Source organism: Lytechinus pictus, chromosome 7, assembly GCF_037042905.1.
Source record: "Lytechinus pictus isolate F3 Inbred chromosome 7, Lp3.0, whole genome shotgun sequence".
In the NCBI taxonomy this organism is placed as follows: domain Eukaryota; kingdom Metazoa; phylum Echinodermata; class Echinoidea; order Temnopleuroida; family Toxopneustidae; genus Lytechinus; species Lytechinus pictus.
The window spans coordinates 16,268,642-16,295,964 of NC_087251.1; the positions used below are offsets into that span (position 1 = coordinate 16,268,642).

Here is a 27,323-nt window from a genome sequence, read left to right on the forward strand (position 1 = left end):
AGATGCGGCTTTTGTATCTTTTTACATTGATGTACAGAGTATTTTGTCCACGCCGGCCGGCCGTACGCCATACGCGTTATATGACAACAGAGTATACATGCGCAGCATAGCAGCGTCAACGAGTCGAGTAGATCTACGGCCACAGTGCACAGCTCAATCAAGACAATAGCGATCCAGTTCTACAATTGACTTTATTTGATACATTGCAATTAATTAGGCTCTGTGTAAAATACATGAACATTCAACATGCATTGTGGAGAACAAGGTTTCCTTGACTTACTTCTCAGTACCAGAAAATTAGACAGAGATAAAGGACTTGAAGAATTGCAAATGAAGCTTCAGCGGAGCAGCGCCAGTGACCAACCCGAGATCGCTGGCGTCGAGAGTGCGCTCTTGTCCGCCCTGAAGGATTCTCATTCCAGCTGGGAGGCTAAACATGGCGCTTTAATGGGAGCCAAGGTTCTTAGTGGGTTTGATGGAACCTCAAAACCTTTTCTGAAAGAAATGCAGAACTGTGCAATGCATTTCCTGAGTGATAGTGAAGCCCGTGTTAGGATTGCAGCAGGTAGATTTAATTTTAACTAACTTGTAATGTTAGATTCATTTCAAATTATTGACGCTCCCATGATTCCCTGCAATGAGAATATAATTTGAAAAATAAAAGAATAAAAAATTGTTTAGGATTCATTGGTTCCGAAACCCCTCTCCTTTCTTACGCTAATACCTCTATGGCTTTTGGGCTCTTAACCATTAACAGTTTGTATGACTCTATGAGTATACTATTTTTAATATTATATTTTTGTTTATTCAAACTGTATTTGTAAATCATGACATGGGACATGGCCATAGGGGTCAGGCCTCCAGCTCTTCATGGGTTATGCTTCTCGCGCTCTTCTTTGCCCCATTTCAATTTTCATTTACCGGTACATTTTTCTATATTTCTTACTGATTATGATTTTGTAAATTACCTAATTGTTATTTCTAATCTCTTGAGCGTAGGAAGAATGCAAGCGAGCAACCCTGCAAGCGAGAGCTTATTAATTTTGAGTATTAACATGAAAAATGGATTAAAAATTGTAAATAACCCTTGAAATCTTGTAATTATCTCTGGGTCTGAAAGCTTATTAAATTAGTAGGAGTGGATCATAACATAAACAACTAATAGAATTGGTGGATCATAACAACAATAATAAAAAGCATGGATGCAAGTTTGTGATTGTTTTAGAAAAGACTTCCAAGTTCCATTGGATCCGATTTCTTGAAATCTTAAAAAAAGCAAACATAAAATTTTTCTGAATTTGAATTTGCCTTCTCTGATAACATTTGCAGTATGAATAGAGAATTTTTATTTATTTATTTTTTACCCTATCTGACAAGCTGTTCTGGGACCTTTCCCTTAGTTATGTCAAAAGTCAAATTCAGTAAAATGTGTCTAGAATCAGTTTTGTGAAATGCCTCATTAAATTTGTCATCCAGAAACATCCACACAACTTCACCTTTACAAACTTCTAATTTAAGTACTATCATCTGATTGAAAACTCCATCACTGACATGATGCTACAGGGCATCGAATTTTTAGGTACCCGTCCTGACTCAGTCCGTACTAGCAGAGAGAAGTTCTGGATGCGACGACTTCGCACCACCCAACCTCATGGCCTGAACAAGAGGGGAACGACTGATTAGTCTTTTCTATCCACTTTCTATATATATATTTTTTTTTTCCCCTCAGCTCTTTTAGATTAGTTATATTATAGTTTCTTCCTCTACATTCCTCCCATATCTCTTACAGGCTCAGCTCCAATTTTTGCTTTCCACATTCAGGCGATGTAATATACATATATATATTTTTTTAACATATTTTTTCTCTACTCACCTCTTTTTGACTTACTATATATTTATTTTGTTTAGTTACATGTATGCTGTAGTTTCTTCATATACATTCCCACTCTCTCATACAACCTCGGCTTCTATATTTACTTTACCCTTTTAGGCAATATGCTTCTCCCTTTTCATATATACATGTCTTGTTTCTACTATATAGCATTATGGGTTTTTTCCCCTCACCCCTAGCGGATTTACAATACTAGTTACACTATATATTTATATCTATGTGTATTTTTTTTTTAAATTTATACTTATACATGTCTTTTGCACATTATCAGTTGTTCCCCTTTCTTTCCCTTTTTCCCCCACTCTTATCCCCTTTCTTTCCCTTTTTCCCCCACTCTATTATGCCTTTCTTTGTAACCTGTTTGACCCACCTCTCACTAATTCTCTTGTTATTCATCATTTCCTCACACCCCCTATCACTGTTTTGTTCCAGATCCTGTTTGATGTTGCCTGCCCAATTGTCTTAATCCCTCACAGCTTAAGGTCTTTTACTGGCCTTACACTGACTTCCCTTTGTGTCTGCCTACTCCTTTGCTTTCATCCCCTTCTCTAACCTGATTGGTCATCACAACTCTCTAATGCCCTTTTTATCTCCTTGTTTCTAGTGTTGCTGTTGCATGTCTATGGTCTATATTATGTTTGTTCCACTTTATATGTTTGTCATTTTGCCTCCGACGAAGATTCTGCTAGGATCGAAAGCTTAGGCCCCTTTTGACTCTCTAATTTACTCCATTGGCTCTCTTTTATTAGATAAGCAGTTTTCAGCAGCTTTTTTTCTGCCATTGAAAACTTTCAAATGTTAGCTTGAACCCTTCTTTTGAATATTTGCCCAAGTTAAATTCAAGCAATTTTATGACCAGATTATTCAAAACATGTATACATCTATATATATTATGATCCAATTCTTTTTTTTTTTTCTCCCTCCAAAAAGGTGAATTACTCGGATCATTGAGCAAATGGCTCGGGTGTGAAGTTTATCTGCAGTGTCAGGGTGCAATACTCGATGGAGTGAAGTCCAACCTTGAAAGAGCCCCTCTCAGTGATTCCTCTCATGAAGAACTAGTCCAAGTTGGTCATCTGGTGGAGAAGCTTGGTGGAGGGGCAAGTCCAGATCATGTAAGAGACAGTGACTTGAATAAAACTACCACTACAATATACCATTAGTAAGAACAGGGCCCTGTGTCTCTCCAACTCAAATTTGACTTTATGTAGGAGATAAATTACACATGAATTTCTCAGATACTCCACAAAAACGTTATGTAATCATGTTCTTTGTGCTTTAAAGTGTATGAAAAATATTTCATAGAATACAAGAGTAGAATATAGAATTTTTACAATGGCCATCATCATTTTCAAATTAAAATTCTTGCCCAAGGGTGACAGCGTGTCTATTCATTCTCCACTCTGGTTTTTTGTCTCACCTGCAAAGCAGAGCGAGACTGTACGTGTAGGTGCCGCTTTTCCTATGGCGGCGGCGGCATCAACATCAAATTTTAACCAGAGGTTAAGTTATTGAAATGTCATCATAACTTAGAAAGAATATGAGCCTAGTTCATGAAACTTGGACATAATGGTTATCAAGTATTACTGAATATCCTGCCTGAATTTCAGGTCACATGACCAAGGTCAAAGGTCATTTAGGGTCAATGAACTTTGGCTATGTCGGGGGTATTTGTTGAATTTCCATCATAACTTTGAAAGTTTATGGATCTGGTTCATGATACTTAGACATACTGTAAGAGTAATAAAGTATCACTGAACATCCTTTGTGAGTTTCAGGTCACATGACCATGGTCAAAGGTTATTTTGGGTTAATGAACTTGGATTATGTTGGGGGAATCAAAACGAAATCTTTACTAAGCCTTGGGTTAAGTTTTGTCTCACCTGCATAGCAGAGTGAGACCATAGGGGCCGCTTTTCCGACGGCGGCGGCGTCAACACCAAATCTGAACCGAAGGTTAAGTTTTTGAAATGACAGCATAACTTAGAAAGTATATGGACCTAGTTTATGAAACTTTAGAGTCAATGAACTTTGGCCAAGTTGGGGGTATTTGTTGAATTACCATCATAACTTTGACAGTTTATTGGTCTAGTTCATAAAACTTAGACATAAGAGTAATCAAGTATCACTGAACATCCTGTGTGAATTTCAGGTCACATGACCAAGGTCAAAGGTCAATGAACTTTGGCCATGTTGGGGGTATCTATTGAATTACCATAATAAATTTGAAAGTGTATGGATCTGATTCATGAAACTTGGACATAAGAGTAATCAAGTATCACTGAACATCCTGTGCGAGTTTCAGGTCACATGACCAAAGTCAAAGGTCATTTAAGGTCATTGAACTTTGGCCATTTTGGAGGTAATTATTAGATTGCTGTCAGAACTTTCAAAGTTTATAGATAGTTTATAAAATGTGGATATAGGGGTAATCAAGTATCACTGTCATTCACTGACGAGTCTTAGGTCGCATGATCAATGTCAAATGTCATTTATTGTCAATGAACATAGTATTGTATCATTATGTGAATGGTGTTTTTTGTGAATAATTATTTTACAGTAGTTTTCAAAGTCAGCACTGCTGCTACATGTATATTGAATCGCGTGATGCAGGTGAGACTGCCAGAGGTGCTCCACTTGTTTTTAAATATATCTCTGAAAGTACATGTATATATTGTGGACATAACTAAAATCACATAAGGGTAATCAAGTATCACTGATCATCTTGCACAAGTCTTCGGTCACACGACCAAGGTCAAATGTCATTAGAGTCAATGAACATTGTATAGCATATGAATGGTGTGTTTTGTGAATGATTATTCTATAGTCGTTTTCAAAGTCAGCACTAATTGAATCGCGTAATACAGGTGAGACTGCCATAGGCGCTCCACTTGTTATGAAGAAGAAAAGGCATTTCATCTTTTAGTCCTGTGCATTAGCTGTCTGAAATAAAGAATATTTCTCTATTTAGACCCAGATTTTGTGAATAAATAATGCCTGTCTCTATTGCAGACAAAATATTGTGGTTGTTGCTTGTCTTGTTTGGATTTGAATTACACAGATGCACGTACATATCTGCAGACAAGGGTCATACCATACTGGAAAAAATGTAATATTGAACTTTCAACATTTGCCATGTCATTTTTTAAGATTATGGGTATTAGATGATATGACCTATATTCAAAGGGTAATCCAACCCAGATGGTTTTAGATTAAAAAAAGATATAAAAATCAGACAAGCAGAAAGGTTAAAGATTGAACAGTTCATCACACTTTACATGTATATGGGTCAAGTCACCATGAGACTGTAGCTCTCAGTTCGATTTAATCTGATTTTGTTTTTAACCCTAGTCTCACAGCAGTAATGCAGATAAGATATTTCATGACACTGCAGGATGGAAGAATCTGGAAACTTGGATGAGGTATGCTAAAAATCTCATGTTAATGTTCATGTTTAATCTCTGTTTCTGTCCTGATTCTCTCTTTATCAATAGTTTTTTCTTTTGATTTTTTTATTATTTTCATTTTAAAAATGAAAGTAGAAATGACTTATTTTTTGTTTAAATTTAGAACAAAAGAAAGTTATGCAACAATTTTCATAACTATTCTTTTTAGAAACAAAATTTATTATAAATGCATGGCAGATCGTTCGCAAGATAATAAGTTCGTGGGTCGGCGAACTTTTTTTTATATGTTAAATTTAATTTGGCATTTATTGCCGAACCCCAAACCGAACCAAAGTTCGGATAAAAATTGCCGAACCGAACCGAACCCGAACATGCCGCCTGACTTGCAGCACTATTTTCAGGTCAACGTTAAAGTTTGCATGCAAGACTCTCTTATGACACCCAACTCTGCAACCGTAAGTCAATTTTCAACCAAACTTGGATGGTAGATGGATTTGGGGTACCTGCATGTTATGCTGCAGTCGGAGGTCACATGGTAAGGTCAAAGGTCATTTTCAGGTAAATGTTAAAGGAGAACGAAACCCTTGAAACTAGCTGAATCCATATCAAAGAGAAAAATAAAAGAAACATATTGTTGAAAGTTTGAGGAAGATTGAATGAATAATAAGAAAGTTATGAGCATTTGAATATTGAGATCACTAGTGCCATGTAGATCCTCCCATCGGCAATGCGACCAAGATCTGTGATATCACACACGTACAACTCCCTCATTACTTTAGTACTTATTTCACTTATATTCTCACTTTTATAGAGTCTATCACAATGTTAGGTGTTTTCTTTATGAGATGACAAGTACAGAGGTTTCACAACATTATATCATTGATGAATCGTTTGTCATATGATTAGAATGAGCAAAAAGAGATGTTTTGGGGTATATTTTCAGTGTCCGAATGGGAGAGTTGTACGTGTGTGACATCACAGATCTTGGTCGCATTGCCAATGGGAGGATCTCCATAGCATTAGTGATCTCGACATTCAAATGCTCATAACTCTTTTATTGCTAGTCCTATTTTACTCAAAGTTTTGTTGATCTTATTCTTTGATTTTTCTGCTTTCACAAAAGCTAACTTGCTCCAAGAGTTTCATTCTCCTTTAAAGTTTACATGCAAGACTCTCTTATGACACCTAACTCCGCAACCGTAAATAACTTTTCAACCAAACTTGGATGGTAGATGGACTTGGGGGACCTGCATGTTATGCTGCAGTCAGAGGTCACATGGTAAGGTCAAAGGTCATTTTCAGGTCAATGTTAAAGTTTACATGCAAGACTCTTATGACACCTAACTCTGCAACCGTAAGTCACTTTTCAACCAAACTTGGATGGTAGATGGATTTGGGGTACCTGCATGTTATGCTGTAGTCGGAGGTCACATGGAAAGGTCAAAGGCAATTTTCAGGTCAACGTTAAAGTTTACATGCAAGACTCTCTTATGACACCTAAATCCGCAACCGTAAGTCACTTTTCAACCAAACTTGGATGGTAGATGGACTTGGGGGACCTGCATGTTATGCTGCAGTCAGAGGTCACATGGTAAGGTCAAAGGTCATTTTCAGGTCAACGTTGAAATTTACATGCAAGACTCTTTCTTTGCAACCATAAGTCACTTTTCAACCACACTTGGATGGTAGATGGGCTTGGGGGACCTGCATGCTAGGGTCATTGTCGCCATGATAATTGTATTTATTTGTCAAATTTCTGTGTGAGCTCTATATATCGCAATGACGGATGACGCGGTGAGTTCGGGGGATATATGTGCTCGGCTGCGCGACCCGCCGAGCATCTCTAGTTATCATTAATGTAGGTCAAATGTGACATTTATTTGGAACATTTCAGAATTTCCTTAAAATTATTCAGAAGTCACAAATAGAAATCTCAGTTGATCTCTCACAGGCATTGTTTTATTCAAGGCAATCAATTTCACTCTCAATTCATTCATTTCAATATAAATATCTGTTATGTCAATAAAACTGGACTTGCCTTTTCCACCTTTTTTTTGGATTTTGTATCTTTAGATGTATGATAGGTTTGTCTATGTAGTATGTGATCTACTTATCCAGAGAGGGGATCCTATTATTTTTTAATTTTCAGATGTTTGCAGTCTGTGATAGAAGGATGTGGTTCAAACTTTCTCCCTTTCATTGATCAGGAACTACTCGACCTCATCTTTCAATCTCTTACCCACACCAATCGTTTTGTAAGAGAAACAGGATACTATGTCTGTGCCACTCTCGTCAGCTGCGGTACTTCTCAAGGTGAGCTATGCCAATGGTTGAGTACAGATTTGCTGACATCATTCTGTATAGGTTGTTGGTTCTTTAGTTTCTTTATTTATAATTATAAGCGAAAAGTGACAAGTGTTATACATTTCTTTTATACCTTTTTTTATGATGCCGTTTATTTTGGGGCTCTAGCATGAGTCAAAACGGTCCCCATTAGCGTTATCTTTATTTTTTATTTATTTTCAATTATTATCTTTTTTTTAGATGGGGGTTGTTTAATATCAACACACACCAAGCTTTATGCTAAGAATGATTTTTTGAGCTGTATGTAACCCCATTTGGGTTTATAGGCACCAGTCCAATATCAGTTGGTCTTCTGCTATGTCAAAGAATCAATATGATTGAAAATTTGATGAAGCACCCTATGACCTGTCCCATTTGTTCATAAGTCATACAAACAGCTTTATGATACACCCCTTTGTAGATGAAGAGATGGAGCTTAGTGAAGGAAATGCCATTAATACCATCCTAGTCCATGGTGACCAGCTGGCTTATCACTTTGCCACAGGATTGGCTGACAATTGGAGTCAGGTGAGTCTCAGGAGGTCTGCACTAAAGATTGATTTTTATTTTCATGGCTTTATGCGTATGACTGCCAATGAATCATTGATAGACTGTTGAAATGTTTCAAAAGGATAAGTTGCAAATATTATTTGCAACTGATAGATCGATGTAACATTGACAAAGAAGAAGATCACCAATCAATTGTGATTTTTTAATTGTTTGCAAGACTGTTTATTTTTTTCTGGAGACTGACAAGTTTGCAATTGCAACTTTCATGCAGTATACCCTGTAATAGTAGCAGTTGAATATCTGCTTGTAGTGATGTTTCAGAAGTTTGTTTTTGTCTATATTCATGTCCAAGATATTGGTTTTTCCATATCATCATTTTAGAATAGAAATTGAAGATATATATACATGTACATGTTTAAATGCCTATTTGTAAATTTTTTATTTGTAATAATTATAAGTCAAAAGAATGTGGTTCCTATAGATCCCGTGTTACATGTAGGTCAGAGTGAGAAAGAAAGAGGTAGAAAGATAAGGGGAGAGGGGAGATTGGGGATGGCAAAGGAAAATGAAAGGGTTAAAAAATGAGCAAGATAAAGCAAGAAAAAGACAAAAACACAATTCATTTCTCTGCAAAAATGTATTATTAATGAAATTCAATATCATCATCTTAGGTTCGTTTGGCAGCTTCTACTGCAACAAGACAGTTCCTGGTCAATCTACCGAATGCTGCGGCCCATCAGAGGTTTTTTCCTGCATTACTTCCTAGAATGTGTCTCAACAGGTATTTAATACTTTCAAATAATCTATTAAAAACAGTTGGTATGAGCACATTAATTGAACTCTTTACACTGCTTGGTTTTCATTGTATGTAGCATTATGTCCTTTTTCAAGAGAAAATGATAAAATTTGATGCACTGACTGTGATGGAGAGGTGAAATATTCTCTGCTCTCTTCTGTTCAAGATGAGAAAATGAAAATTGCATGAGAGTGAAACATTTTTATTTCAATCATAATGTGTCCATGCAAAAAAAAAAATCCCCCAATGTACACAAGATCCACCCATCCGTTTCTATTTCAATCTACATTCCTAAACATGATTAGGACCAGGTGACATATACAGATACAATTAAACATTACAAATCATTGATTGTAATTTCTATAAATGGGTTGCCACCAACACATACAGTATTTATGCTTAATTGTACAATTGATTGCAACTTTTATGTGACATAGCCCAGGCTAAGTAAACCTTGTCCCTACTCTGTTCTCTAGAACATCTCAAATACATATAAGTTTGTGCATATACATTTTTATGAATATTGTTGTTGTATCTATGTTCAGGTACTATGTAGCAGAGGGTGTGAGAATCTATTCCCAGGAGACTTGGCATTTGGTTACTGGCTTGCATGGCAAAGAGCTGGTAGAGCAGCATATTGGTGATGTTGTAAGTTTGCTTTCTTTTTTAATTTTCTATAAAAATAAACCATTATTTACGTGATGAATCTGATTTGTTTTTCATCTTTTGTGGGAGTGAAAACATTTACAGCGTTCTTCATATCAGTAAGAATTATCCTAAATACATTTTCTAGTCATGTCTATGTGAAGAAAACAACAGATATGAACTTTATTTTGGGCTATTGTTAATTCTGAACTTATTCATTTATATATTTTGTTCTATTATGAAAAATGATAATGAAAGAGTATATGGTATATTGTGATGGTTTCGACCTGTGAGGAAGCAAATGTACTTAGGAGGAGGGGGGGGGGAGGGGAGAGTTGACTTTGCTTATTTATTAGAGAAGGAGCAGTAAACTTACATGACATACTTCTTTTGTTTATTCACTTGTGTTGTTAGGTTGAGTATTATATTGAAGCAAGCGATGCAGACAACCATGCTGTAAGAGAAGCCGCATGTGCATGTATTGCAGAGCTTGGTGCAAAGGTAAATATTTGCCTCTTAGAATCCAATCTTCATTTAGTTCGTAAATGTATATATGTTTGTAGTTTAGGACTTGTATTTTAAAAATAAGTGTGTTGGCATAAAAATGAACAGAAGCTTGTGATTGATCTTATGAAATTCTGTAATAAGAGTGGGGTTATTTTATTATCAATTTCATTATTACTTTTGAAGTTTTGACGAGCTACTATGTGTATTTTCTTCAATTCAATTGATTTAGCAAATTCGTAAAAAAAAAAATTACATAGAATTACGTAAACATGCAATAACACTTCAAAATATCTTTAACTATTTTCAGTCTCTATAACTATATTTCCCATATTCCAATATGCAGAGAGCATTGTCTTCTGTAACCCATTGAGCCCTTATGCTAGATATTTTTTGGACAAGGTCTGTATAAAATGTAGATTGTACTGAAATTATATTGTGTCCAATCATGGAGGTTTCACTTTAACTGGAGTCACAGCAGTCCGTAGCTCCTTTGATCCCAGGGGTTCTGATGTGATGACAGCTTTCTGAAGGATTGTATGCGCATGCACCTTTTTAACTTTCGCTGTGTGTGACGTCATCATTACTTTGATGTCGATGATAAGTTTTTAAAAAATCTGACTTTAGACTAGGAATTAATGTTTTTATCTGAACTTTATGAACTCTAGCTGCAACCAGATTAGTGGTGAGTGTAATTTAACATATTTTCTGAAAAAGGACAGATAATTATTTCATATACCTTGGTGAAGGCTACAGTCTCAAATGTTCAAGTTTGTGTATTGTGCTGCTGCAAGCTGGCCATGGTGTTCAGCTTATAACAGCTGGATCCACGTTCTTGAGTTCCGCTGCTGAATGCTTCTTGAATCAAACCAATGCTAGACATATTTTTTTTATATCTATGTAGACTCTAAAGAACATATGGAGTATGTTTGAGTTATAGAAAACAATGTTTGAAACTAGCTTACAGCTTCTTTCAGTTTCCATGGCTTACTGGAAGAAAGCTTCCCAGCTGAGCTTGCATTCTCTTGAAGTTATTTCTGTGCCTATGTAGGGCCTTTTTTTAATTTTCTTTATCCTTTAGAAACCAGTTTATTCAGATCAAAGTTCAAATGATGACATCTCCTAATAGATGATATATTTGTTTCATTTCTCTGAAGAGATAATATATTTGTTTCATTTATATGAAACAAAATATATGAACAAATATATATATATACACAACAAAAAAAGTAAGTCCCCCTTAAACAAACATCAATAATTTCCGAACCAATGCGAGTTTTTAATATATTTTTACATTAGTGTGTAGGTAATTTTATAAGCTACCCTCTGAGTGAATGTTATGGATGTGTTTTACGTCATGCTTCAGTGAGCACCGTCAGAAGGCAAATATATCACTTTTCAAAAGTCACAAGCCAAATATCATGACTTTGATTCCATTTTATTGGAACTAATTCCACATTCTCATCATGAAAAATAGTCAGAAGGCTTGTAAAAGGTACTTTCTAAAAGATTATACAACTTTTTTGGTAAATTTCACGGTTGAATAAACACAAGTCCAAATTTGCTATAATTGGATTTTACACATCTCTATCAATAAAAATGATAGAATATGATAACTTTTATTTTTGGGAAGAGTATCTTCAACAATATTCATCGTTTCACGGTACAATGAACATTTATTGAAAACCAAAAATACGATTTTCAAATATCATAGGCAAGTATTGTTTCATTTTGGTAACTGAAAATGATATTTTCTCAACTTTTCTGTTATGTTCATGACCAATTAACATGCTTCAATGATTCAAAGGCGTTTAATTAAACATTCACGCTTGGATGAACATGTGGAATGTGATTAGCTCTTTTTTACGTTATTGGAAAAAATGCAATTTGTAACTATGGATATCTGTCACAAACCTCCTTGCATAGTTCATTTGATTTGATTTTTATGAAAATCCTGATGTTTAATGAATCAGTGAGCACATAATATTCGAAAATTATGCAAATGAGAAGAAAGTTCAAGCCTTGTCCCCACTCTGTGCCGTTTCGAATGGTTATTTTGGTGTGCGCGTCTTTTGGATAGTGTTACTCTGACGCCATGTGCGAAGTTTCATGAAATAACTGTTGGTAGAAGTAACAAAAACCGTCCATGAAACAAACCCTTCATTTCATATTTGTAAAAATTTAGACTTCCTCTCTCATAGACTTGTGTACATTATGGGTGCATATGTTTAAGAATAAGTAACCTCTTATTCAATATGGTGGAACTTTTTTTCAAGGCTGTCTTTAGCAATGTCCTTTGTAATGTTTATCAACCTATTGGCAGAATTCTGTGCAAAAATGAAATCGATTTGTTTATATATGGACGAGTAAGCACGCATCAAAATGGGAAAATTTGTATTTTCAACGTCACAGACTCATTTTAAAGGGTAATAAAGTGAATATTGGGGGCAAATTCGGTTTCAAATGTGACTTTAATTGCTGTTGTTTTTATCATCCACCATTTCTATCACCACACACTTTCCGAACTTTATACATTTTCATGGTTGAGCGAGCACATTCGAAAACTTAGGAATGAATACTCTTTATACTGCATAAATGTATTCTTTTCCTAAAAATTTTTCATGATCAGTTTAATTTACGGACATATCAGTGGTGGATCCAGAATTTTAAAATGGGGGAGGGGCCTATAATTGGGGGAGCGACAAACATTTTCAAACTTTAACAAGTTGTGGAGGATACTACCATAAACCCCTATGGTGATACGTCACAATACAAGGGCCGCGGAACGGTTTTCAAAGTGGGGGGGGGGGCTGACCATGCAAAAAATCACAATCGTATGGTCATTTTTGTACATGCTTTTGGAAAAAAGTGGGGGGGGGGGCTGAAGCCCCCCCCTCTTCCGCGGCCCCCGCAATACATTGTGCTCTCTCAACCATGAACATACGATATCAAAATTGTGTGTGGAGTGGCTAAATGATGGATAGTAAAACAGCATAACACCATAAAATTCACCTAAAAACAACTTTTGCCCAACTTTGTATTTGCACAATCTGAAAAAACGACTCTTGTGACTTTCAAAAATTGTCATTTTTTATTCAATCTTTAATTACTCATGCATGACTCAACCGTTCAATCTTATTTTCCCCCAGGAGTTGCTTAATGAGTGTAGAAAACCACCTACGAAATATCATATCTCAAAATAATTCCGTTCAAAAGTTACAGCAATTTGATTTAGGGGGACTTACTTTTTTTGTTGTGTATATATGACTTCTGATGCATCAACCATAATGCCGAGTGGGAAGTTTGGTTTTGAGTGTGAAAGGAGAGTATGAGCGGGAGTTGCTTTCAAAGAGTGCATTGAGGGCTGTGTTATCGAGATAGATTGCTTTGATTTTCTGCTTGCATGCTGAAAGATTGGTGAGTGGGTAGGTGAGGGTTACACAATCAGGAATGAAATGGAGACAGAATTTTACATAGTCCAAGAAACTCTCTGAGATTGCAAAGAGAATCAGCAACATGGAAATTTTTGATGACCTTGACCTCCTCCCAGAGAGGGCAAATGCAGTTTTCATCAATGATTTGTACAAGGGAGGATTGCACCGAATTTACTTTTTGCTGAGTTGATGATGATGCCATGTTTTAAGAGACAAGCAAAGAGTTACTAGAGGTGTGCTCCTCAGTGATGCCTCATTCAAGTATGTGTGGTGGGATTCTGCTTGTGGTTGCTAAGAGGATCAAATGGGTAGGCATTTTTGTCATGGGTGATGTGATTGGTTATGGAGTGTTTGATCCCGGCCTCCTTATTAAAAAGGCATGGAATGTTGGGGAAATTAGCGTCAAATCCACGCTGACGATGCCTTTTCTTGAGGGTATAGCAAAGAGTAACTGGAAGTGTACTGTGCTGTTCCTCAACAATGCATACTAGCATGTGGTTGCATTCTTTAAGTTTGAAGAAATTTCAAATTTACAAGGTGGTACACAATTATGAGGATTGGTGCCAAAACACTGATGATAATAGCAATAATCTCCAGCTAGTTGATGTGAAAGAGAATGGATATCACGTCTGTTATGACATTTGATGATTTATGGTGTCAACAAGTATTGAGAGTTGTATTATTTCCACTCTCAAATCTCTGATAATACCAAGAGAATTAATATTCATGAAGCTCTTACCAATGGCGTGGCAGAATGTTCATGACTTATTTAAAAGGGTTTTTAGCTCATCCGGCCCGAAGGGCCAAATGAGCTTATTCCGTGGCGTCTGTCGTCTGTCGTCCGTCCACAATTTCAAAATGCTACTTCTTCGCCATTTCAAGTCCGATTTCAATTCTGTTTGCTTTATATGATAGCACTAGGTGGGGGATTCAAAACTTCTACTCAGAATTTTGAAATTCATTAAATATGCTAATTTATGCGCATTTTTCAAAATTCACAAAAAATGCTTCTTTATTTGTTGACCGATTTTGAATTTTTTGCTTCCATCTGGTAGAGCTTCATGAGGTTCACCAAACTTTTACACAGAATTTTGAAATTTTGACTAGAACAATTTTTATGCTAATTTATGCTAAATTTATTCATATTTTTAAAAATTCACATAAAATGCTTTTTCTTCTTAAATTGTTGACCGATTTTGATTTTTTTTCTTCCATCTGGTAGAACTTCATGAGGTTCACCATACTTCTACACAGAATTTTGGAATTTTCAGTAGAAAATTATGCTAATTTATGCAAAATTTATTCAGAAATCACAGAAAATGCCTCTTCTTTATTTCTTGACAGATTTTGATTTATTTTCTTCCATCTGGTAGAGCTGCATGAGGTTCACCCAACTTGTACACAACATTTTGAAATTTTGTCTGGAAAATTATTTATGCTAATTTATGCAAAATTTATTTAAAAAAAAATGTTTTTTCTTCATTTGTTGATCAATTTCAAATTTGTTTGCTTTATATGATAGCTCGAAGTGGTGATACAAAATTTCAACACAGAATTTTGAAATTCATGAAATATGCTAATTTATTCATATATTTTCAAAACTCACCAAAAATTACTTATTTATTTGTTGATTGATTTTGATTATTTTTGTTCCATCTGAGAGCTACATGAGGTTCACCAAGGTTCTACACAGAGTTAAGAAATTTTGACTAGAAAGTTATTTATGCTTAATTTATATGAAATTTATTCATAGATCACAAAAAATGCTTTTATGTCATTTCTTCATCAATTTCAATTCTATATCCTCAATTTATGTCACCAATATAATTAATTAAAATTGTGTTAAATTTCGTTGCGAGATGCCGGATGAGCTCCACGTCATTGATGTGCTAGTTTTATCTTTGAATGATCCTGATGGGCAGATCTTAAAGGACATTTGTTTTGCATTAAATGCACTCATAGCTACGGTCTTGTAACATATACACTGTAAAAAGTGAAGTGCTAATTTAAACTAGAAAATCAGCACTCGTAGTGCAGTCACTATACAAGCACTGTGAGTGCTAAATTAGCACTTCATTTTTTTACAGTGTATAAGCGTCTTTTGGCAAGATCGAGCAATAAGAGCTGGAGCAGCACTTTAATTTCGGCTCCTTTCTCATTCGTTGCATAACGCTTTTTTAAAATTCTGCTGTGACTCCAGCTAAGTATAACCTCCTTGATTGGGCTATCATTCAAACAGAGTGATTGATACACCTGGGCATAGATATATGTCTCTCTATTCAAGTGGGTGAGGGGGGAATGAGAAAATAGTTCATCCACCCCCCCCCCCCCCCTGAACAATAGACTTGCTGCTTGAATTTTATGCCAGTGCTGATACACATTTTTGCTGATGTAGTTGCTTAATACAGTACATAGAATTTAGAAAATTTATTTCATAGAATTCTTCATGTAAATCAATTTAAGAAGAGCCCCCGCTAATGAGTGCAATGAATGTTTGACATCTTCATCCATTCTGCAGATAGGGCAAGATGTTGTACGTGGCCATGTTCCTAGACTGCTAGACACTCTTCTAGTATGCTTCAAAGATGATAGCTGGCCAGTCAGAGATGCTGCGTGTGTTGCATGTGGGAACTTCATCAAATGCTTTCCAGAAGAATCAAGGTACGGTTGTTTGATGTTGCTTTATATTTTTTGTTGCAATGTGCTTATTGGATTTGGATATTGTAGAGAAGTTTTGTGTCAGTGCATATGTCAATGGACTTCGAATTTACAAATACATTTCAGAAAAGAAAAGAAAATTATCTCATTGTTCAGTAAACCTGGAATAGACTTTTCATTTGTGCTGTTGATGACAGGAAGTTGATGTCAACAAGTACCATTACTGACTCACATTTTCTGCAGTATACCCTGATAATTGTCCAAGAGGTAATTTTGTATTTCTATTATGTTTGGTTGAGGGGAGAGACCACCTTGATATTAACATTCATTCGTTTTATTTCATCAGACAGAGCATGGATGCGCTTTATCCCCTCTTCTACGAGAACCTACAAGACAACATTCCATCTGTAAGACAAGGTGCAGCGGCAGCCCTGGCTAATGTCACAAGAGCCTATGGTAGGTATGAAATGGGGATAATAAAAAAACAAAAAAACTTCAAACAAGAATTTAATGGGGGTGCATTACAACCGGAAACACATCAGGGTGGCATTTCTTAATATTTTTAGAACTCCTATGATTTAAGGTCATGCTGAGGCGCCAATGCTTACTGCATTATTTAACGCATTGATGTAGCTTGTATCCCCTATTCATTTTCTGACCAATTAGATGATGTGCTATTATACTACATGCTATTATCAATTTAAGTGTGATATAGAGTTACAGATACATCTTTTTTTAAGCACTCCACATTAGTATTATGTCATGTCTTTTTTTCTATTCAATTTTCACTTTCTTCAGGTTAGCCTGTGTCTCCATCTTGTTCTTTTGTTGATTTCTTTACAGGTGAAGCTGCTTCAAGCATTCTTCTTGTAAAGGTTGCAGAAGGCATGAAGGGTTTGCAGAATCAACCCAAGACATCTGAAAGGTATAGCGGTCTTGATAAAGGTCCAGCCACATATGGATTGGTTAAACAGCTCAGAGATAATGATATGGATCTACATTCAAATCAACAGGTTGGTTTGTCATGAAGTTCTCTAGAAATGATTCTGATGATTAATATGTCTCTTTGTTGTTGGTTTTTAGTTTAATGAGATTCTCTGGAATTAAAAAAAAAGAAACATTGTTGAATGCATTTTGCATTGATATTGGATCCCTATCCATTTACTGTTGTGTTATAGTCAAGTTTGGAAAACAATCCGAAGAGTCCCCTATTTCAATATTTCTTTATTTTCACTATGAAAAAACATAATTGATCATCGTGATAAAGAAAAACAAAAAATGATTAAAAAGCAAAATTATTAATTCAATCCTTAGATTTACCTTCATAATTTTTGCAATATGAATGATAAATAATCAACAGTGGTACTTAGTATTAGTAATAAAGGATTTAAAAAGGAAATTCAGAAGATAATGAAAGAATTGTACTGTATTGCATAAGGTCACTAAACTAGAGAAAGTCACCTTCAGGAAGTATACTTATAATCAAGAAATTTGTAATTAACATATCTGGGACAGAGAGTAATATACAAGCAATTAATTAATCTGTCAAGAAATTAACAAGAAATCTATCAGAAGAGCATCTTCCCACATTCCACCTGTCAAAGAGTGATATTTACTCTCAAGAAATCTACATATTCCTCCCCATACTTCCTGTGTAATATACACTAAATTACTCTCAGGTAGGAAGGAATCTACATGCATACCCCTTTTACCTTCCTGTGTAATGTACACTAGATCTGTAAACAAGGAGGAATCCAGGTCACAGTTTGCACTGTTGTGTGGCTAGAATCGGTTTTGTATTAATTATGAAAGATCATTCAAAGCGAAAAAAGTTAATTGTATTCATAAATCAAAGAAAGGCTATCCCACTGTGCAATGTAATGTTTTGTTTAAATATGATCTGTTCTGTGTGGTTTCTAAGAATCTCTCCTATATCCACATCTTTATTTTTTTCAAGTAGACTAAAAATAATATGAAATAGAATGAATGAATTAAATCAAATGAAAGAGTTTTAGTCTGAGCTCTACCTCATATCTTTAATAACATAAATTTTAAAACATGAGACAATTCAAGTCGTCCTTCACAAAATTGCTATCAACAAGAAATTGTAATTTTTTTTGCACTTGTCCAATCAAGTATTTATGGCTGTAAATTTTGAACACATTAATATCAATTTGTAACAGGCCTTAACAAAAGTGGCAGGCTAGCCCCAAGCTGTCTGAGGCCTGACTAAATTGCAGTACTCAGCCTGCATTTTCATGTGTTCCCTCTGCCTTGGCCGGGGGGAGCAGGGAGGTTTTACAGCATGTTCTGCTTTTGTTGTATTACACTGACGCATTGGACATCAGCTCAGTGGGTTTGACTGGGTCTTTGGGTCTGCATACAATAACATCAATATAAAGCAGGCCTCAGCCAGGTCCAAGACTACCTCTAGTCTTAATACCACAACTTTGTATCGCTTTCGGGTTTCATATTTCAAGTTTGTTTGTTTATATCAGAATTAAGAGAGACCCATGGCCAGCCATTTGCCCTCTTTAAATACTGTCTGTGTGGCAAGTCACATGAAATAGGGCCCATGATGGTACCTGCTTTTCATGTTCATCATTGTGGGGGCGTCGTAGTCTAGTGGTTAAGTCTTTCAATCTGAAGGATGTGGGTTTGATTCCAAGCAATGGCATGTTTTGCTTCAAGAAATTTACCCACATTGTGCTGCACTCAACTCGGGGTACATGCAGGAAGTAATTCCTCAAAAAGCTGTGCACATCGGAATCGGTAGACCAGCTGAGCCGGGGTAATAAAGGAGCACCTTGAGCACCTAGCAAGGTGGATTCGTGCGCTATACATATCTTTTGTTATTCATTATTCCACAATTTATGTCTTTTTTCTTTGAATGATTGTAGATGTATTCATGTGGATCTTTAGCTCCTAAGATGGGGCGTGGTAGGGAGGGAGGCTGTATGGATCACAAATTCAGAAGACCATCAGAACCATGGGAAAAGTGTGATGGGTAAGTCATCATTATCATCATAACATTTACATTTTGATTCATTGAAGTTTGATCTGGTGACAATTGCTCTTATTCTATAATCTGTACATGAAGCCAAACTTATAACCTGACTGTAACTCTAACCCTAATCTGCATTAAATTTTGAACTGTTTTTTGTCACCTAGAGTTTGAAATCCCAGACATTGGTAATCACATTCAGGAAATACTGAATTCATACCTTTATAAGATTGCTTTTTGACAGACAGAATTTTTTATTTCATTAAGGTTTTTAACCTGTATTCTATTTTGGGCTATTAATTTTCACTGAAGTGCTTAGAATATCTAATTAGTATGGAAAGTGTGCTATATATATACATATATATCTGATAGTTAATTGTTCTTCCATACAGGACCTTAATCAAGAAAATCAGACTGGTGCATTTTTATTACACCTCATATACATCACAACATGTGTTATACATTTAGCTCGTAGCCTTGTGTAATCTACGTTTGTTTTGAAAAATTCCTTTCATCCTAATCGATATTTCTGATAAGTTGCTTTTCTGAAATTCTTATTTTTTCTTAACATTGTTAATCAACAATATGTTACCTGTTACCTATCCTCCAGATGCCTAGTGGCACATAGGGCCTCCACCGAACGTCTCCACCTTTGCCTATCAGAGGCCACAGCTCTGGCTTCTGTCCTTGTCCTCCATCCAGCCAGGGTCCTTTCTTTTTCTACTGTTCGTCAACAATTTGTTTTGGGCCTGACCCTTTTCCTTTTCCCTCCTGGTTCCCAGGTCAATGCTGTGTTGCAGATGCTTGCAGGTTCCCCCCTTAGTGTGTGCCCAATAAATTTCCATCTCCTCATTATTGCCGTGCTCAGTTTCTCCATTTTGGTCTTTTCTTAATTTAGAAACTTATTCAAATAATCCATTTCACTATTCAATGCTTCAACTGTCCATGAACAATTTTTTTTTTGTTTTTTTTGTGTGAAGATATGAAGAATGATATTTGAATATGTGATGGGGAAATTTTGGAGGCATTGATCAATCCCAACTTTATTCAGTAGCTTGATGCTGAAATAACAAGACTTTGACTTTGACAGCTGCCACTCTATATCCAGGTCTAGGTAAATTGGTAATGGAATGTTTGAACATGTGATAACAGTAGCTATGCTGTAACTGAGGTAAATAAATGTCAATTTTAGAAACATTTGTGTTGAGTTCTAAACACAATCCAAATGTTGAATATATTATTATGATAAAATTGTCTCTCATACAAGTTATCTCTCTGATATTCATATAGATATATTCATCTGCTATCAGAGATGTCTTCGATCGAATCCCTGGCGGCTGAAGTAGCATCCTTACTCCCCCTTGTAGCAGAAGCAAGCAGAAAGCAGGATTACCCACAACATGTCTGTCTTCTAGAAACAGTTTGTAAACAGGTGAGTGAAACTATATTGGCTGGAATAGCTACTTGAGTGACTGGTGAGTGACTGGAGTACTCCTCAGAAAGGTGTATACATTGTGTAAATTTGAATAAAAATCTACACTGCAAAAATGCCTGTGTTAAATTAACACCAGCCTGGTATCTATATCGGCTCACACCATAGAGGTGTTTAAACAATGGTTTGGCATAAGGCTAACACCAATTTGCCATTGGTGTTAAACCAATATCGGTTTGATTCTTAACTGGTGTTGTTTCAACACTTCTCTGGTGTGGACCGATAAAGATACCAGGCTTGTGATAAGTCAACACTGGTGTTTTTGCAGTGTAATGACCAGACTAAATGATTCATTTACGACTCCTAGGGCGTATTTATCTAGCTCAGCTCGGAACTCACTTTTACAGACCTTAAATTTGCCTCCCTTTTTTGTCTTTTGTGTGTGGCATTAAAACTGTTCTAAGAAACATGGTATGAGTACAAAGAGTTTTGTGAGTTTCTCTCTGTTTATATGGTTGTTTTTTTTTTTGCAGCTCCCTGTATTAGGAAGAAACCTGGGGAAAAGACACTTTAAGCCTCATCTGGAATCTTTCTTTGATCCCATATTTGAAGCTTTGGTGAGTAAAATGTTCTGTGTGTGTATATCTGTGATATATTTTTCTGATTATATCTTTCTCTAAAAATGTCTGTATGTCCCCAATCAATTGTTTCTTTTCTTCATTTTTTTAAACCGCATATTGCCTGGTTTTGCCTATTCTTGCTATGCAGTTATATCTGTGTTACCACCTCCTATATCTCCAACATTTTCTTTCTCCTCCTCTATCTCTCTCTTACCCACTGTACTCTTGCTCTCGTGACCCACATATTCTTATCCTCTTTCTTTCTTCCATGTTCTCCTTGTTCAGGGTTGTGACAATGCATTGACGAGTACAGCAGCTAACCAGTGCCTTGATGCATTGGGTAACTTTCTTGGTGTTAACATCCTCAGAGGAAGAATAGAACAGTACAATCCACAGTAAGTAGACCTACAGCATGTACACATCTATTCACCAACTACATGTATTTGTGTTCAGGGGAGCAGGTAGTGATGTTATCAAGAAGTAGAACCCTATTATAACCACCATATTCTGCTTATTAGCTTGGCAATGATTAGTTACAAGTATTAATATCGTGATTGTTGGATGTTTCAGTTTAAAAGTCCACCCCAGCAGGGATAGAGAAAAATTAAACAAGCAACACACTGAAAATTTCATTTGAATGTTATCGGATGTACAATACGATATTGTCCTGGTATTTTAAATCTTGCTTGTTTTCACAATACTCCTTCATCCTTCAATTTAAAACATGATTTTACTCTTGCTTGAACTTGTGGAATGGCAAGATTTTTAAACTTACTATGATTTAATCAGGAGCTTCTTTATTATCAAATCTACAAAAATCAAAATATTTCATATTATCATATAATAAGAGAAATTGCGTGTGTCCACCATTTTGTGAATCTATCTGCTTTGTAAAATTACTTTCTGTTCCTTAATGCCATAACTTTCTTATTTTACATCCGATTTTGATAAAATCATAAAGTGCTTTTATGATTTTTTTGTTTCTACTCAATTCCAACTTATTGTTCTGGTTGCCTTGATCTCTCTTTTCCTCTCTCAGTTACTTGTCTAAAATGAGAATGGGATTTCCTGGAAGGCCCTGATATCAAAAGACAGCAACCCAGTCAAAACCTGTTCTGTGCATCTATACGTCATGATGAAAAAGATGATACAAGTGATGCAATCAAAGTTTTGTAGCTTGTACCCAATCTGCTTGATTTACCACTGTAGCAATGGTGCCAAGAAATCACTTGCTTTCACTTAAGAGACATTGTATTTGTATTTTGTTACTCTTGCTGCTCTTGCTCATATTACAGAATGAACAAAATTATATTTGAATTTTTAACCAAATTTTCAGCATGAATGTAGAATGAGTTAATCTGCAAGGAGTCAATAATTGTGTGATATTGAATGTTTCAGAATGGGATACCGGATTATGTTCCATAAGATTGGGCCAATATTGCAGGACGAGTGTGATAATGACCCTGACGAGTGGAATATTTCTGTTATTCCATGAAATAAAGCCATCCAATAGTATCGTTGATCTACACCCCCCCCAAACAAAATTGAATGAGCATAATGTCACTTATCATACTCATATAATCATATTTATTATAGATTATGCAACTTACATGTACCGCTTTATGACATCATTTAGTATCATTACGCATTGCATTCCATTTAGTACATTTGTATATTTATGGAGACTATGCAACACAATACCATATTGAACAGCAAGTTTTGTACATGAGCCTGTGGGATATAATAATAATAAGTATTTCTTATACGCACTTTCTAATGAATCATCACTCAAGGCGCTACATATTAAATAAACAAAAATATTGGAAATATTTATCAAACATAACAGTCATTTGAGGAAAAAACATGGACTTCTCTAATATGATTGTGATAATAGGTAATATTTGACACTTGCCATATTTTAGGGCTTTAATATGCTCTCATACTGAATAGGCATATCAAACAGTCCAAAATATGAGTTTTTAATGCATTGTTAAAACGCCCATTTTGAAAACATATTTTGTCCGTCTGATTGATTAACTCGGCACAAAATACGTCGCAATGCCCATATTGCTCCTCTTAAATAAATTATCAGTTCATAATCAGATCATGGAGAAAACCCAAGGTGCAAGATTGTGTATGCATAAGTGTATGGGTGCAATATGCTTGCTGCAAAGCTGTGCTGTATCAATTTACGTCATAATTGCTTAGCCAGGATATAAATACCCTGAAATCGGCAAACTGGTGTAATGGCAAATGGTAAATGGTGGTGATTTTTTACATGATTGCTAAGAAAGCATAAATGCTTGTAAGCAAGCAACGAGAGGACCAACATCTTAAGGTCCTCTCCGAGGGACCTTGTAATGAGGATTAATGCCTTACCAAAGGGCACTAGCGCACCAAGTTGGAATCAAACCCGGGTCACCGGAATCCACAACCCCCGCTCTACTGACTGAGTGCAATTCAAAATGGGTGTTTTATTGCTGCAAACAATAGCTTCAATTACACATTATCCAGCTGTAGGTAATAATAATTATATTGACTGGGATTAATTTTTAGAAGGTACCACAAAGTGCAGTACAGATTTTCTGTATTTAGTACTGAAAAATCAGAATACTCATGGTTTTATGCAAAATATTGATTTCTATAGTTTCAGTTTATCTGTTTTCTAAGCTATTTCTTTGAAAATACTGATTTCTGAAAAAAAATTCAGCTTTTAAACTACTGAAAGGTACTTGTTCAAGTTGGGAGCTCTGCACTTGACCCATATTGCCCTTATCACGACTCAGATGATATTAGACTACTTTGAGAAATATATGTATGATATTATACAGATATTGACTGATGGGGTGTGTAATATAAACATTCTTTGGACCGCCGGATTTATATTTTCCCGAAGCGCGCGGCGCTGAGTGAAAATATGATCACGAGGGAAAACATAAATCCTTTACGCGGTCCAAAGAATGTTTTTTACACACCCCATCAGTCAATATCTGTTATATTAGATAGCCTTGAATGATGAAGATAGATCTAACATTAAATCTAAACTTAAAATTATGTCTACGTACGGTACTTGCAGTAGATTAGTTGTGTATGATATTCACAGTAACTGATGGAACTGGTGAAAGTAATGTTAGTCTAGCGCCTTGAATGCCCATTTTCTAATCAAAATCAAGTTGGTTTAGGCCTAACTTATTAGATCTAATTTAGAGTCCAGGACCCAAGTCAGATCGAGAATGCATGCTGAGCCATGATCAGGTGCAGATTCTGATCTAATTGGGGATGAGATAAACATTATTGTCTAAGTTAGATCTATGTCAGACTTCTATTGGTGGTGGTCCTGATCTTTCTGTTGTCGAACCAGGTCCAGAACCAAATCTAACTAATGTTGGGCTAACACTTCTTACGTTGTCGTTAGCAAGATTTAACGTTAGATTTCTCTAACTTTTAGACTCTACCCTTGATCTATAACTAACACGGTAAAAAGTTAGACCTAACTTAGATCTTGGCCTCGATTCTAGGCCTAAATCTAGATCTACTTTATCGTCCAAAAGCTGATCTTATTCCTCATTGCTCATCAGACATCACCACAAATCTTTGACGTTAGACCAAATCCAAAACTAAAAGTTAAAAGTAAGCTAAGCTTCAGTCTCTATCTGCAAAACTAACTGTTAATTCATTGGCTCCACTCATATCCAGAAATTGTTAAATAAATCCCCAGAATTTCAGAAATGACAGTTAATCCTGTCTACACAAATAACTGAAGAAGGCCTTAAGTTCGTCGTTGTATCGTAGGACTCACTTAAATTCCGCGGTCCGGTACGTTTTGAAGAGTGTTGATCGATTGCAAACGATCGCTACTTTAGTCCAACGTATGTTATATCCGTGTAATGTGTAACATCTAATCCACAAGAGGGCGCCATACACGTAGAAAAATATATTCATGGACCAGCTGGTCAATATATTCATCGAAGGTGGACCGGCTGGGAAAATACATTGATTTCGATCATATCGAATGACGCGCTATGGAACGATCGCGCTTGGCTATCTAATATATATATATATTTAGAAGTATATCTCCCTCAAAGCCAGATAACTTTACATAATTATTATTTTATTGAGTGTTTCATACAACATTAGTTTAATTGCATGCAGTGCCAATAACGATAAACTCTTAATGTGTAGTTAGAACATTTTCTCTGTATCAGCATACTAGCAGTGTCATATTAAGAAGCTTTAATTGTTGAATCAAGATTTTTAGCTTAAATATATATGTATATATATATATATTCGTGACCAAGTTTACAGATGTCTGCATTATTGTATCTGTCAGTAAGATATTTTGCAAAACATTTGTAATGGTCAGGATATAATGACAAAACGAGGCTAAAATAAATTTGGATTATACAAAATGGTGTAAGCTGCTGAAATAGTGATACTTGATTGGTTGAAAGCACTTTGTCATAGACATTCTAGCATTTGATGTTGATAAAAGGCTTGTGAAACAGGGCCCGTAGTCCCTTTTAGTGCTGAAGAGACTTTAAAAGAGGATATTAATTGAAATTGATGATATGTTATGTACAATATGACATGTACTCTGTGGACAATGCAAACCCAAATCCATGGACATTTTCTAAAATATTGAAAATTATTGAAAATAAACTTTGATTTTGTAGAGTAGAAACTAATAGTAACTCTGTCTGCATCTGGCCCAGGTTAGTGGATATGGCACAGTTTGATATTGTTTTTTTTATTTATTATTAGTTGTTTGTGTTTGTTTATTGATTATATCACTGCTTGTTATGGCAATGTATGTGTGTTTGTGTTTACCAATCATACCATAGCATTAATGTTTTGATTTTCAGTATATGTATGATATGTATATTGAATAAACTTTACATATCTCTTTATCAAATATCATAGTGGGAAGGCAACAGCATACATGTCAAGTAAATGTGCTTATCTTGAAATACAAATTTGTGAATATGAACAGATATACCTAATGTACTCACCCTTTGACAAAATTGAAATATGAAAGTGCATGGGGGATCCATGTGTTGTTGAGGCATTAAACATTGGTTAATTGTTTGTCAGATTTATTGGAAATTTGGAATGTCATAGTTCATTCTCATAAAGACGTGTTTTTTTCCAATTTGAAATCTACAGTTTATTTTGTTAATTCAATTACATATTCGGCCAATTGAAAGATCCTTCACATAAATTTTTTAATTGATCATTTGTGTACTAGTCCCCTTCCAACTTATTTTAATTTTGTAAATGAATCATATGAGCTGAACATTAAACTCAATTGGTTGTATTGGAAAAAAATGGGATTAATCAAGTGAGAATAGACAAGTTTAAATTTATAGATAAAATGTACAATTTGCACACAATAGTCAAGGCACTTGAAAACAAGGGTGCTGGGGGTGAAGCACCCTCCCCCCTCCCCCAAGATTTGTCGGGGGGCACTGTGTTTGTTATATACCAAAGGCACGCACCACTGGCTGTGAGGTTGGTATGCATAAAGTAGAAATTTAACCAAAATTGCCTTTACATTTTGGAATGAAACCCCCTTTTTTTTTGCTTGTCAACATCCTGAAATAGTATTAGTTTTCTGATATGAACCATGATTCTTTTATGGCCACAGGTCACATTCAATGCGTTCTGCTTCGTGACCAAGATTTATAGCAAGAGCAGTATTCAGTGTATTTATGACTTTGATTACATTCTTGTATGTTTAAAATGTGTTTATTGATGAGAATGTAAAATAAAATGAATAATACTCTCACAGTCAGGAAATCATTGTCATTCCCTCTGTTTGGCTTGGTGTATATTTGAGTAGCTAGTATTATGTCATGAATTCTTGATTATTTTTCCATTCTTCTTGGAATATGTTTTTAGCAGTAGGAAACCCGGCCAAACTAAGTTTGAAGATAGGGAAGTAGGAATTACCTATGGTCATTGGATGGTTGAACATCTTAATAGAGATGGAGAGAGAGTATAAGACAGAAGGGAGTGAAAGAATGAGTCACTGAAACAAGAAGTGAAGAATGTGTATTTGTTTGAAAAATATGACAGTGGA

General features: G+C 35.5%; 1 protein-coding gene across 3 annotated transcripts; it reads left to right on the forward strand.

Annotated features, from left to right (window-relative positions):
- LOC129264874 (uncharacterized) lies at positions 1–27,031 on the forward strand. 3 transcript variants are annotated; one of them, XR_010294099.1, is made up of 17 exons: positions 24–565; positions 2,822–3,006; positions 5,243–5,313; positions 7,448–7,611; positions 8,063–8,169; positions 8,823–8,932; positions 9,493–9,595; positions 10,007–10,093; positions 16,049–16,191; positions 16,535–16,644; positions 17,032–17,201; positions 19,089–19,195; positions 20,483–20,624; positions 21,158–21,241; positions 21,530–21,639; positions 22,284–23,037; positions 24,228–27,031. XR_010294099.1 is itself a non-coding variant. In XM_064102067.1 (16 exons), the coding sequence occupies exons 1-16, from the start codon at positions 247–249 to the stop codon at positions 22,324–22,326; spliced, it is 2,055 nt and encodes a 684-aa protein (XP_063958137.1). In that variant the 5' UTR covers positions 1–246; the 3' UTR covers positions 22,327–23,370. The 3 variants fall into 3 exon arrangements, 1 of the variants encoding a protein (XP_063958137.1); XR_010294100.1 differs by having other exon boundaries at positions 22,284–22,879; XM_064102067.1 differs by lacking the exon at positions 24,228–27,031 and having other exon boundaries at positions 1–565; positions 22,284–23,370.
- Positions 27,032–27,323: the final 292 nt, after the last annotated feature.

Coding starts and splice junctions, on each gene's coding strand:
- LOC129264874 (XM_064102067.1), top strand. CDS start 247: ATGCATTGTGGAGAACAAGGTTTCCTTGACTTACTTCTCAGTACCAGA. Junction 7,612..8,062: donor CAGCTGCGGTACTTCTCAAG/GTGAGCTATGCC, acceptor ACCCCTTTGTAG/ATGAAGAGATGGAGCTTAGT. Junction 9,596..10,006: donor AGCAGCATATTGGTGATGTT/GTAAGTTTGCTT, acceptor TTGTGTTGTTAG/GTTGAGTATTATATTGAAGC.